This window comes from Anser brachyrhynchus (assembly GCF_964034855.1).
Source record: "Anser brachyrhynchus genome assembly, chromosome: 24".
NCBI lineage: Eukaryota > Metazoa > Chordata > Aves > Anseriformes > Anatidae > Anser > Anser brachyrhynchus.
This window is the reverse complement of record NC_137717.1, coordinates 275,852-289,306: the sequence shown is the minus strand read 5'-3', so window position 1 is coordinate 289,306 and position 13,455 is coordinate 275,852. Positions and strand designations below refer to the sequence as shown.

Here is a 13,455-nt window from a genome sequence, read left to right as displayed (position 1 = left end):
GGGCGTGGAGCAGAGCCGCGTTTCTGGCCAAAAACCCCACGAGAACATTTGCTGGAGGAATTTCACCGCATCTGAGAAGATGATGCCCAGGGCTTTCCCAGGATACCAAGACAAATGGCCAATTCTTTCCGTATGAAGGATGCTTTTCCACACGATCACACCAGCCCCTCCCCAGCCGTGTCCAGCCTCCAGCACCAGCCAACGCCAGTCATGCACAAGAGGAGCCACCACGCACCACATCCTTCTCATTTGCAACAGGGCAGCCAAGAAGGGGAAAAATATTTTTACATATATATTTACATCTATAAAAGCACCTATGTAATATCCATGCATGTATAAAAATAATTGCAAGTCCTGCCGGCAGTTCTCCCAAAACCAAGCAGGGGAGGGGAGCACGAGCTGTCGTGCATGGCCAGAGACGGTTGTTACCGGAGCCTTACCAGCTCCCTTCCCAGGTCAGCAGGTGCCAGGCACTCCCAGGGGTGCTATCCCGGAGAGCCACCCAGTGGCAGGTTAGCCAGGAAAACCACCTTTGGTTTCTGTGACCAGGTGGGCCAACATCATTTTACAGCCAGGATTTCTGCAGGGACAGGCAGGGACAAATGTAGTTTTATTTTTTTAAATTTCAGATTAATTAGAAAATGAAAACCAATGAAGTATGACAAAGGCGAGAACTTTTTTTTTTTTAAATTTTTCCCATACAGTGTAAGACTGTATTTTCACAAGACATGAATGAATTCCCAGTTTGACCTGGGGCTTACAAATATGACCTTTACAGCCAACAAACCTATGACCATCTGCAGAAAGCAGAAGAACTACAGCTTAGGTTTAAACTCTTCAGATCAGCATTTTATAGGATTTGGGGAGTGGGGGAAGTACTGGGATGAGGAAAAAGATTGACCTTTAGGGTCCACACAAGACAAGCGAATAAGCAACAAATGAATACTACACAGAGCTCATTAAAGAGCCTAAATATTCAGCACAAACATTATGAGGTACACAAATCAGAAAAAAAGCAGCAAACTGCTGACCTTGCACGCCAGGACGGCATCCCTCAGGCAAACCAAGCAAGAGTCAGGGCCAGCTGCTCCATCCTCAGGTTTTAGCTAATTGTGCAAAATGAAGGCACGGCACCAAGGCCAGGAGTGTCCACGGCTCAAACCCACAGCTCCCTGCCTAGCTACAAATCCTGCGCCTCCGTATCGGAAAGTTTAAATTAAAGATCAGTAATGATCAACCAACATGTTGAAATTCAAAATGAGGAGTGGGTATGATTCAGCTTGGTTTTGGCAAGTGCTGAACGTTGGTGAAGTCAGAGCAAACCAAACACTAAGAGTAGTAACTATCTTGCCTTGTATTATTATTTATGTATTCCCTATGATGGTGATGATGATGATGATTATTATTATTAGAAAGGCGATCTGATACAGCAGACAAGGGGCTGAACCAGGAGCCGAGACCTGGTTTCTATTCCTGACATGGAACAGTTATGCAACTCCCTGCCCAAACCCTGCCTGCTTTCCCCCTCCCAGCCTTGGTTGCCCATTCCCAGGTGTTTGCAGTGCCCACCATGACCCATGTTTGCTCTCCACTGCCACAGCACTGTAACAGGGACATGCCTTATGCTTATGGTTTTAAAAAACAAAACACCAAAAAACCCACAGCATTGCAGTGCCTAGGCACCGGCTCTGCAAACAAGCACTCCAGATCAGCAGCCCAACAGGCTTATATAAAGCTTCTAACACCCCAAGATCCAACATTAAAAAATAAAAAATAAAATAAAAAAAGAAAAAATTAAAAAGGGGACCAAAAAAAAATCAACAAAAAACAAGGCAAATAAAACTGTCTTGCAGAGGTAACAGCCTTGACCTGGCTTGACATCAAGGGGTGCTGATGGCCCAGCGACAGCATCAACAGAAAATATTTTCTAAAGCATATTTAGAAGGATCAAACTGTTTCCCTTAAATTTGGGCACTGATGGCTTTACATGCTAAGCGAACAAACTCTGCTTTATAGTCCCCAGGGTGGTGCTGAGCATGCAGGAAGGCAGAGCTGAAGCAGAAGGACAGCAACAGAGGGCTGGGAATGAGGCCCTGGGACCCCACCTCACAGGGGTCCCACCAAGCAAGTAGTCAAGGAAGTTGGAAACTCCTCCTGCTGACATTATTGGAGCATTTCCCCAATCCCCTCTGATCATAGGAGAGGTACTCCAAGATGAATTTAAACTACCCCAACTCCAAAAATCAACCAAGCGCAGCCAGTCTGCAGCTGCCATTGCAGAGACACTGCCAGCCCCGCTATATCCAAAAGACCCTTCTTGATCACAACAGAAAGATGGTTCTGTAGTTGAATCGTCTGCTTGGTTTTCTCAAGCAACGCAGCCTCCATCAGCGGCCACTACCAGACAGAGGTTTTGACAACCTGAAAGTGAAACTGCCAACAAACAGAAGGGGAAGGTGCCCTGCGAGCTCTCCTGGGCCCACGTGGACAGACAGGCAAATAGAAGCACAGAGCATGGAAAACCTGCAAACATGTAATTAATCAGAAATTCAGCCTCTGAAGCAGGGCACAGAATCTCCAGCTTCATAACTCCCCCCACCCCAAAATGCGTTGCACACCCCCACGGTTGAGCCCTTGTCATTTCTACTGCATCCCAAGTGCCACGAGGAGCAGGGCTGTACAACCGCACAGACCTTGAGGGGACACGGAGCACAACAAGAGGGAACAAGCAGCAGGCAGGACACACGCGGTGCTCCATGGAGAAAAAGAAAACGAAGACAATCCAGACACACTCCTGGGGTTTGCCTGACCACACCGTCGTCTTTGCTCTGTGCGCTGCGAAAGGCAGCTGCCCCAGCCGCAGAGGCATCCTTCATCCGCATGGCCAGGGAAAGTTCAGCCCCCTGTGACAGCCCCCCACACTGCTCAGCAGCAGCCAATAAAACATAACTTACTTCGTGGCTCCCGGGGTCCGTCTACAGTCACTTTAATGGCTCGGTGATAGGTAGCGACTTGGGTGGGGTTGGTGAACACTGTGATCGTCAGGGTAAAGCTTTTTCCTAAGGGAGGGGGGGAGAGAAAAGAGGATATTCACATAGGTTCAGCTCCTTTGAGAGTAAATTGCTCCTGCTGGAGAAAACTCAGACACAAATATCTACATACACCAAACTCCAACACACATATCAGTTAATTTTATGAGACATTATTGTCAAGACAAAGCTCGGCCAGCTCCTGCTGGGGTTCAGCTGGCTGCAGCGAAGACAGACTTGGACCTGGTTCAGAGCAGGAGCCTGAACCTTCCTGGACAGAAAAGTCACTTTTCCCCCTTCCCCTCCCCTCTCCCAGTATCAACCCCTCTACCCACAGCAGCTTCCTGTTGCTTCCCTGTTTGGACATTTCCCTTTTTCCCATGGGAATCCAGCCCCAAAATGCAGCACTGGACACTGGATCCCCTCTGCAAGGGACAGATTTGGGTCCTGGCACCCATGGAATACTCCTAGAGGAACAATCAGACAAGATCACATCAGTTTAGACATGATGGATGATGGTATTTGCTGGGTAAAACTGGTGGCTGTGGCCCTGCAGAAGCACCTACACAGGTAGGTTTGGAGGGGAGCTACACTGGGCTCTTGGCCATGGGGGCACCTGCGGCACACAGCCCACGTGTGCTCATGCCAGGCTGCAGCAGAAATTGGAAACTGCAAAGCCTGCACCAAATATGCCCAGCTTTGTGCACCAGAACTGGCCACCACACGCGTGGCCCCATGGGCTGCGGGGACTGTCCCTTTGTTCCTGTCCCCCCAGCCCCAAATGGAGACCAGGAACACGCTGCCAGAAAAAGATTTCATACATCATCATGGTGGGCTTTTAGTGATGCTTTTGATGCACCAAGCTTTTCACTTTTTTTTTTTTTAATTATTGGAAAAAAAAAGTGGGGAGCAGGGAGGTAGGTGGTGAAAAGCTCTCCAAACCCAAAGTTTGCAAGAGCACAACAGTGACATTTTCTGGTGGAACACGTTTCCATTTGCAACCCCCAAATGCTTCTGGCATCGCAGAGGGCATTTTCTCCCCATGCAGAGAGGGAAGCGGCAGCAGCACGCCCCCGGCCCGGCCCCCGCTCCCCCCCAGCACCCGCTCGCAGACCTCTGCCCGTTGCTGGCGGGTCGGGGACACCATCGCCAGTCGCAGGGCTCGGCAGCGCCGGCTCCTCCTGAAAGGGCCTCGGCTCTCCCGCCCCCTCCCGGGGCATCCCCGCAGCGTTTGGGAGTTCCGCGGGTAAAGGGGGGGCTGCGTGTGCGTGCAAGGGAACCGCGCCAGCCGATCCCCCAAGAGCAATCGCCACGGGATTTCAAAGGCAGGCGGTATTTCAGAGGCAGAAAACCCAGCAGAAATCGCCCTGAAGTGCCTGCCCAGTCGCCCCCGAGCTCCTCCAGCCTTCGCTTCACTCACAAACACCTCCACCGAGCAGCAAGAAACAGCCTCCTCTCCCTCTTCCCTGGGTTAGAGTTTTCCAGATCCCAACCACCATCTGTCTATAAGGGTGGATCTGAGAGTGCCTATAGCAAAAATAATTTATTGTATTTACACAGCTAGGCAGGAAAAGAAAAAAAGAATAAATAGAAAAAGAAATTATCTCCTGCAGAGAACACTGAGCAGTTATCTCAGGTGGGAAGTTTCTCTACAGGAGTGTTGGGGGGAGGGAGGGGGTGTTAAGGCTGGCTTTAAGGCAGACGGCAAGAAGGATTTGTGAAAGCCAGAAAACAATCCATGCCGACTTCAGCTTTCAAAATTAGACCAGACAGTGCACAACCCTTCAGCTCATTCTCCACACAAGAGGGATTCTTTTTTTTTTTTTTTTACCCTCTCAAATGAAAACGTAACCCCCAATGAAGCAGCCTCGCCGCCAACCTGCACCAAAGAGCCACGCTGCCACAGCCTGCGGAGCACGGAGGCTCCCGTTGACTGCGTTCACATAAAAACAACCGACACAAGCAGAGTACTTGTTAGCAAAATGTCTGCAGAAACCGAGTGCACAGATGAGGATTATTAGAAGAAATTATTTAGGAAGCTATTTCACGGGAAGAAAGGCAATGGGAGAGAGCCCTTTTTGTTCGCGTGTGAGCGCAGCGCGGTGGGAGCAGGCAGCGCGGCCGGCGCGGGGAGCACCCTGGGCACCCAGCGGGTGCTGAGCGGAGCTCACAGCTCCGTGCTCAGCGCCGCTACCTTCTCCTAGGTGTGATTTTTTTTCTAATTTTAATTATTTTTCTTTTCCAAGCGACAATTCCCCTGCCTTTCGGTTTCACTCCCTGCTCACCGCAGATACAAACACCTCTGCGCGGGGAGCAGCGTCCCCAGGGAGGATGGCTGCAGAGCGGAGCCGGCCGTGACATTTTGCGTCTCTAACAGCTCTCAAAAATCCTCCCATGAGTTGAAAATGACAATTATTACTCAGCACCATTTTTACTCATTTCCCGCCTTCTCGGGAAGCCGGGCTGTGGTTACTCCTTCCCACCGCTCCCCGGCCCCAGCAGCCGCTCGGGAAGAAGCCCGGCTCCCCCGGTGGGTCCGGGCAGCACCCGCGGCTCCGGGAGATGCTCCGTGGGGACGGTCCCTGGCCGGGAGAGCAGCCGGGGGCGCAGCGCACACTGCAGCATCCCCTTGCCCTCGGCTTTCATTTTATATGGCGAAATATGAGCAGAAATCTTTATTCGAGAGAGGCCGGGGACCCGGCCCTTTTCCCCTCCCTTCGTCCTGCACACGGGGACGGTAATTTTGGAGAGGGGGAGGTAAGAACCTGCTTTTTTCCCTGCCCCCGGGCGGCTCACAGTGCTAGGTGACCCACACGATAGGGACAGAAGTGGCCGGCTCTGAACCACTTCAGCTCCTGTTTTCAAAACAAGAGCCTCCCTGGTTCCGATGCTCCTGCAGCTCAGGCACACTTACTTGCTGTTAGTCGGTGGACACAGGCTGTGCGTGCTTACAAGCGCACACGTACACACACAGTATTTACACAAGCTTTTACACACACAGAACTTTGTTCCAACAAAATATTTTGCAGCAAATTCAGATTTCCACCAGAATTAACAAAACCAACACTGGACGTTGAGATTAAAACAAAACAAGAGAAATTAAGTGTGGCACCCAGAATAAAAATTCAATTTAAACGATTTTTAGCACTAAATACGCCTCAAGGAGCCCCTTGCTGAGAAAGCACAGCCGTGCACAGGGAACTAAGCACACGCTTCAAGCTGCAAGAAAACCCCACCGTGCCTCTTTCACACAGCACCAGGGAGCCCTACTGGAGTTAGGTCTGTGCAAACACTACAAAGCCTCATCCCATAAGAATAGGTAAAGAAATCCACACTTGAGTTAAAACTTCTTGCTGGCTCCAAAGCCTGTTAGAGGCAGCAGAGGTGTTTCCACTGCTGTAATGAGCGTTTGCCAGGACTCTGCTGGAGGAAGGAGACGATTCACCCAGCCACTTTCAGTAGACTGTAAACTACTGTTAATTCAGAGCTTGGGATTGCAGGAGGAAAGTTAATAATGAATTCAAGAGTCAAGATGAGATTGGGTTGCATTCAGTTTAGAAATTTGTGTAAGGAGAATGAAAAAAACAGAAAGAAAAGAGCCTAAGAGAATAATTGATTACAGAAATGAAAGCTTAATTCATAAAAGAAAAACATTTTCCATCCATCAACCTGCAACCAGTTAAGTGGAGAGTTTTAAAGAAACTGCAATTTGGAGAAGGAGCCAACAGGAAAAAGGAAATGTATGAAAGAATGTAAACTATTCAAGTTTCATAAAGAGGAACAAGTAAACAGTTATTACATGCAAATAATTCCTAACATCACTGCTTTTAATTAATGCAGAGAAGTCAAAATACATCTGACATTGTATGTATACATTCAAAGACTGAGAAAATGCTATCATATGTCCATTTTCTTTTAATTAACAATTAAGCAGTTTAGTCTGTAGTGTTTATTGGTGATGAAATGCTGAAATTCTATTTATACTATTTGAAATTCAGGTAAAATGCGGCTGTGAGGAATCATGCAGGAGTAAAAGGCACACAGGGATCTCCTCTCAACACCCACTGGCTTTCCAGTATTTTCAGGGGATTTGTTCTGCTTTTCTCAGATAGCAGGGACGGATTTCTTTGACGATTTGTTTTCAAAAAGCCAGTACTGCGATCGGTTTAAGGATAAATGACAGAGCCAGTCTCTAGAGACAGAAGGTAAAATTTCTGTTCTAGTTTCCCACGCAGCAAGCATAGGGAAAAATAAATGCATCTTCCCCAAAAGGCACTCAGACCTGCAACTGCCCCAGCTCCCGCATCCCTGTTGGCAGTATTGCCCACAGCAATTTGAATGAATCTCTCTGCAACCCTACTCACCGCACCTACTCCATGCAGAGCACTGGATTATTCTTCTAATAAGAACTTCAAACCATTTGATTTGCACCCTTTAACAGCTAGCAAGAAGGTGGATTATTGCCTCATCAGACCCCAGGTACATCCACCTGCCTCTGACTGCAGAGGGGACCCAGGCTCCAGCAGCATCACCTGTCTGCCTTATCTCTCCAAGAAGACGCTCCATAAATTTAGAGGTACTTGGGCTGGGGCTGCCTACCAGCCCGTGCGTGCACACTTTTGAGTGAAACCCATGCACCTGAGAGGGGTTGCATTACAACACCACATTGGTTTTACAACAAGGTTTCTTTTCCTGCACCATCTGTGCCTGATGTCTCGGCAGAGAAAAACCCCAGGGAGGAGCGGAACAAAGCCGCCACCAGATCTGCTCTGCGGGGAGCAGCCAGGGATGCTACCACATCCCTCCAACTGCCCCACTGCCCACGGCCCACTCAGGAACCACTTCGGTGCTGAAGGTTTCCTCCCTGCCCGAGGAGCCCAGCCCGCAGCAGCAAAACCACCTCCATTGGCTCGCGAGAAATATGCCGTTAAAGTAAAATAAACTTTTGCTTTTCTTAGAGAAAATAAAAGCCGAATAAGAAGGCCAACCATTTCCTGGCCGATACCTACCCCTGCCGCTTCTCCCAACAAATCTGAGATCGTTAAATCTTGCTACTTGGTTTTTCATCACGGCGGAGGCATTGCGGAGCTCTGCAGAGTAGTTTTCATCATTCCCTGCCATCACCGTTACCACCGTCCCATCAGGTACATCTCCGAGGGCTACAACCTAGGGCAGGACGAAAGGATTTTAGGCTGAGCTTAACTGCGGTCTGAGCTAACCTGCCCTACGGTTTCGCTCCCCTCAAGCCCCCTCAAAGACAAACCAAAACCAAAAGCAACCCGAGTCCCCGAGGAAAACCGAAGAAAAAAAAAACACACACAAACCAAAACACGGATGGGGAAAGGGAAAATGAGCTAAAACGGGGGGTAAGAAGTAGCGAGGGTCTGTCCGCCGCACGGCCCCGGCCGGGGCGAACCGCAGATTTATTTTGTTCGCTTCGGGAGAAACTCGCTGCCGAGCGCGGGGCGGCCGCGCCCGGGGCCCCGGAGCTCCGCGGGCAGCGCGGCCCGGGGGAGCCGCTGGCTCTGCGCGGCCGCCCAGAGGAGAAGCGACCGGCGGACGACGAAGCGGCCCCGGTCCGCGGAGCGGCGCCCCGCGCTCCCGGCGACAGCGCACGGCCGGGGGACCCGGTTTGTAAAAAACCTCCCCGCCTCGCCGGGCTGCCCGGAGCCCGGCCCTGCTCTCCAGCCCCTCCTGATTCCCCCGCCTCTCCTCCCGCCGCTCTTCTCGCTTTTTTCGCCTTGGCCCCGTTCCCCCGGCCCCAGCGCCGGGCGCGCAGCGGGGCCGCCCGTCCCGATGCACCCCGTTGGGCCGCCCCGTCCCGTCCCGTCCCGCGGGAGCGGAGCCGTGGGGAGGCACGCGGGGCTCGGGCAGCGCAACCCGGTGCCGGCGCTCCAGCTCTTCGCTTTCTTCTTGCAGATTAGATCTCCCGTCCCTGCCTCCCTCTCCCTCTCCCGGGAAGGTAATTAACCTCCACTCTCATTAAACTTCAAAGTTGCCCGAGAGCTCCTAACTGTACGGAATATCTAAGATGCGGTGACCGCAGGGCAATGCAGAGACTTGATTAAAAATAATAAAAGAGGTTCTCGTGAAGGTGATGTCAGGAGCGAGTTAAAATGAAAGGGGCGGGGGGAGAGAGGCGAGCGGGTCGGAACGGAGGGCAGGAGGGGGTAGCGGGACCCGGCGCCCCGCAGCCTTCCCCGGACCTCCCGGCTTACCTTGAAGGCGACGGGCAGCGTCTTGTTGCACCTCCAGTGGGACGGCAGCACGGAGCACAAGAAGTTGGGGCTGTCGGTGCGCACCAGCTCTCCGGCGTGGTCGGCCAGTACATCCACGACGGAGCGCACCTCGGGTCGCGCCCGGGCGCCCGGCGCGGCGGCCCCCAGCGCCCCGCTGTTCTCTCCCATCTTACCGCAGGGGAATGCCGTGGAGGGGGGTGTGAAGCGCCTGCTGGTGCTCGGGTCTACGGGAATACGCATCACAACAGCGGGCGTCAGGGAACCGCCGCAGCCGGGGGGGACGAAGAGTGGCCCGGCGAGGCCCGGCGCCCACCGCTCGGCTGCGGCGCGGCTCTGGCGGCGGGGCGCGGCGGGGGCGCTCCCCGCGGGCGGCTCGGGCAGCAGCAGCCGGGGCCCGCGCCGCCTCGCTCCGTCCCGGCAGATTTCCGTGCTCGGCGGGGCGGCCCGGGGCGAGCGGCGCGGGGGGGCTGCTCCTGCCCGGCTCCGGGGCGCGTCTCCGGAGGCCTCGCTGCGGTCCCGCCCGCCCCGCCCGGGGAAAGGCGGCGCGGAGCCCCGGCACAGCCACGTCGCGGCCGGGCGCGCTCGGCTGCAGGCGGGTCCCCTCCGCCGGGCGGCCCCGAAAGCAGCTCCCCAGTGTCAGCTGCGCCGCCCGGTACCGTATTTACTGCCGGCCCCGGGGGGGCGGGCCGCGCCTGAAGGACGGGGCGCCGCGCCAATGGGGCGGCCGCGAGGGGCCTCGTCCCCGCCCGCCCCCCGGCTCCTGGGGGCCTCGGGGGCGTGGCCACACCGAAAGGGGGCGGGGAGAGCGCCGAAGAGGGGCGGGGCATCTCTCGAAGGAGGCGTGGCCTCGCGGGGCCCCTCCCCTCCGGGCCGTACGGGCCGGGCGGGCGCACGTCGGGGCCCCGGCGGCTTCTCGCCGCCGCCGCCGCCGGGGGGGTTTGGGGCGCGATGGGGCCGGGCTGGGGCCGGAGGCGCCGCCGTGGCCGTGAGGCGCGGCAGGGAGCGAGGCCCGTCCCTCTCCCCGCCGCGGAGCGCTCCCGGTGCCGCCGCCCGCGACCCCCCGGCGCGGCTCGGTCACCGCGGGACGAGGGGAGCCGAGGCCGCGCCGCCGGGCCCCGCCGGCTTACGCCGAGGGGCGGCTCTCCCCGCAAACCGCGCTGCAAGCCGCGGCTCCCCGGCCTCCGCTTTCTGGCCCCCGAAAGCTGGAAGCCGCCTCAGCCTCGGGCGCTCCCGGGGCGCCCGCGGTGCCCGGCGCCCCCGGCGGCTCTGCGGGGTCTGCGGGTCTGGGCACGGCCGGCGGCCCCGGCCGGAATCGTTGGCGAGAAAACTCGGCGGCGAAGCGACCGGTTCTGCAGGAACAAAACGAAGGCGTCGGGCTCTTTGCGGCTGCCCGCGGAAACGCCGCGCCGCGAAGCGAGCCGCGCCGGGGGCGGGCGGGGGGCGGCGGCGGAGGGGCGAGGCGGGGATTTCTTTGCCCCGCGGCCCGGCTCCGCCGCGGCGGGGACGAGCTCCGCGCTCCGCGGTCGGGCCTGAGCGGCGCGGGGGGGCTCAGCGGCTTCCCGCAGGTTCGGGGCCGGCACCGCACGTCGGGGCTGGCGGCGGAGCGCAGCCGGCTGGGCCGCAGCGGGCCCCGGCCCGCGCTGCGCGGGGCTGCGTGCGACACGGCTTCCCTTAAAACTAAAAGGAATTCTTGTTTTGACGAATCCCGCCTCGAACTGCCGAAACATTTTCCCCCCGCAAGCCGCAGGGCGCGGAGGAGCCCGGGCCAGGCTCCCCTTCCGCTGCCGGCAAGAGCCGAGCCGGGGACACGACCGAGAGAAAAAATCTGCGTGTGTCAAAATGAGCGAACAAAGAAATAATTTAATAGAGAGAGAGGAGGGAGGAGCGGAGGTTCCCTCGCGGCGGTGCCCCGTTGGTAACCGGGGCACACAGGGAAGCCGCTCCGGCCCCGCGGGAGCCGCACCGGTGCCGGGGACAGCGCCGGCCCCGAGCTTGCCCGGGGGGTCGGCCGCCGGCCCCCGCGTGCCGGGCGTCTCCCGGCGGCTCTCTGCGCGGAGGCGCTGCGATCCTGCCCTTTTTAGGGGAAAGCTCGCCGGGCCGCGGGGCCGCCGCGCTCACTGCTATTTTTTGCCCCCGTGTAGCAGCGAGGGGGACGCGCGCAGAACGCGGCTGCCCCCGCTCGGCGCGGAGCCCGGGGCAGCGCCACGGGCGGGCCGGGCTTGTCGCGGCCTCCCACCGGGGCCGGCCGGGGCTCGATCCCCGCCGCCCCCCCGGTCCCCTCGGGGGTGGCACGGAGGGGATGCGGGAGGGGGGGGGCACAGCACGCCTGCGCGGCGCGGCGGGCAGCGCTGCAGTGCGGCCGCGCGGCCGCCGGTGGGCGCCGGGGCTCCGCGCGGCGGCTCCGCGACGGGGCGGGCGCGACGGGGCTGCCCGGGCCGCTGCCGCCCCGGACCGGGGCCGTGCCGGGGCTGGGCGGGGGGGCCGGCGCTGCCCAGGCCTCGCAGAGCCCCGCCGCGGCTGCCGACCTCGCCCTGCGGTCCCCACCGGTGCGATTTCGGTCTCGGTTCTTCCCCGCTGCACGGGTTCTCCCCGATGGAGAGCGAGGCGCGGCCCCGGGGCCCCCGCGTTCCCCCCCCGCCCGGCTGCTCTCAGACGGAGCACCGGGCTGGGACGGTGTGGGGGGTCCCGGTGGGACAGAGCTGCACGATGCTCGTTTCTAAGTTTACTGGCTTTACATTTCCTGCTTTTCGTGTCTTTTTTTTTTTCTTTTTTCTTTAAAGTCCTGCTGGGAACTTGCCTTTAAAGTGTCTCTCCCTAAAACCCGACATCCCTGCAGAGCATGGACAGTGACACAGCACCTTGGCCCCCTTCCTCCCAGCCTGTTCCCCACCAGCAGAGGTGACAAGGTCTTCTCCTGCTTATAGATGCCACAAAGTGAGAATATAATCCATTTACTGCAGCCAGGGAGGGCCTGAGCACCTGCCATGGAGCACATCAAACCCATTCACGGGTTTTGGGCGCTTGCACGGAGAAGCTGGTGTCCCCCAGCACGGGCGGGCCTGGGCCTGGCAATGCCCAGCTGGGGGCATGCTGGTGGGCAGGAGCAGCCCGTCCTCGGGCGTTTGTCCAGCTGGTGTGTGGTGATGGGCTGCTCTGCACCAGGACTTTGTAAGCACTGTGGTCACACAGCGCTGGCCTCCCCAGGAGGCTCTTACCTTTCATCAAGCTTTATGCAAATCTGTTTCATCTAGCCCAAATCACTACATCTTTTGGTGAGGAGAGGTGATGCTATTTAGAGAGAGGGCACAAACCTGGATGATTTCCATAGTCCACCCTCCTGCTATTACCTCCGCATTCAGGTATGATGAAGGCACATTCCTGCCTTATGCCAGTGTCCATTTGCAGCCCTGCTGTCCATGAATTGCTCAAATCCGTTTTTATACTGGTAACAACATGCTCAAAAGGGCAACTAGTTGCATCATCTCAGTGTCCTCAAGGTACCGTATAAATGCCTCCCCAAAATACCTGGAGTCAGTCACCCAGGCTGGGTATTTCCAGGTGTGCAGCGTACCATGTCCCGCCCCTCCCCTGCAGCCACCCCGAAAGCTACTCACACTAGCACCCTCTGACACCCCATGCTGACTTATTTTTTTTTAACTTCTGAGCAATGGGAGGCAGGCTCACTCCCACAACCTGTTGCATCATTTTTTTGCCCTGCACTTCTCCATTGCATAGGTACAAAGCTGCCCTACCTTGCAGCAACACAAAATGCAACCCAAAACATCGAGCGGTGGTAAATCAGACTTCCCCCAACTTCAGATTGGCTGGTCATCCCAAGACGAGCAAAGCTCAGCAAAGCAACCCAGCATCTGTTCCAGCAAAGAGGTGTTCACGCAAGAGAACTTGTCACAGAGCTGCAGGGACCCTTGGCACTGGCAAGCTCTGTGCCCTGACAGGAATTATCTTTCGTTTGAATTATCCCTCAGTCTCAAAGAGGGGCTCCTCCTCCAGGTGATGGAGGGTAAAGTTAGGCACTCATGTCCGAGTGAAACACCAGGCTTTCAGCCACCAGCCCCTGCACTTTCCCTTTGCAGCACAGAACCAAACTGGACAGCAACTGCCCTGGAAGCTGCGCTGGAAATGGAGAGAGAGGAACGAAGCACACACCACTCTGTTCCTCCGCAAAC

General features: G+C 56.6%; 1 protein-coding gene across 3 annotated transcripts in view; it reads right to left on the bottom strand.

The window, feature by feature from the left end:
- Positions 1-13,455, bottom strand: part of RUNX3 (RUNX family transcription factor 3) — a 60,834-nt gene that overhangs the window by 30,020 nt on the left and 17,359 nt on the right. The window contains exons 1-4 of one of the 3 annotated variants that reach the window (XM_080566883.1): positions 9,582-10,675; positions 9,248-9,492; positions 8,039-8,195; positions 2,955-3,059 (exon numbers count right to left, since the gene is read on the bottom strand). In XM_080566883.1, the coding sequence (XP_080423009.1) occupies positions 2,955-3,059; positions 8,039-8,195; positions 9,248-9,492; positions 9,582-10,095 (1,021 nt within the window). In that variant the 5' untranslated portion in view covers positions 10,096-10,675. Of the gene's footprint in view, positions 1-2,954; positions 3,060-8,038; positions 8,196-9,247; positions 9,493-9,581; positions 10,676-13,455 lie in introns of those variants that run through there. The other 2 variants (XM_080566882.1, XM_080566884.1) reach the window with 2 other exon arrangements.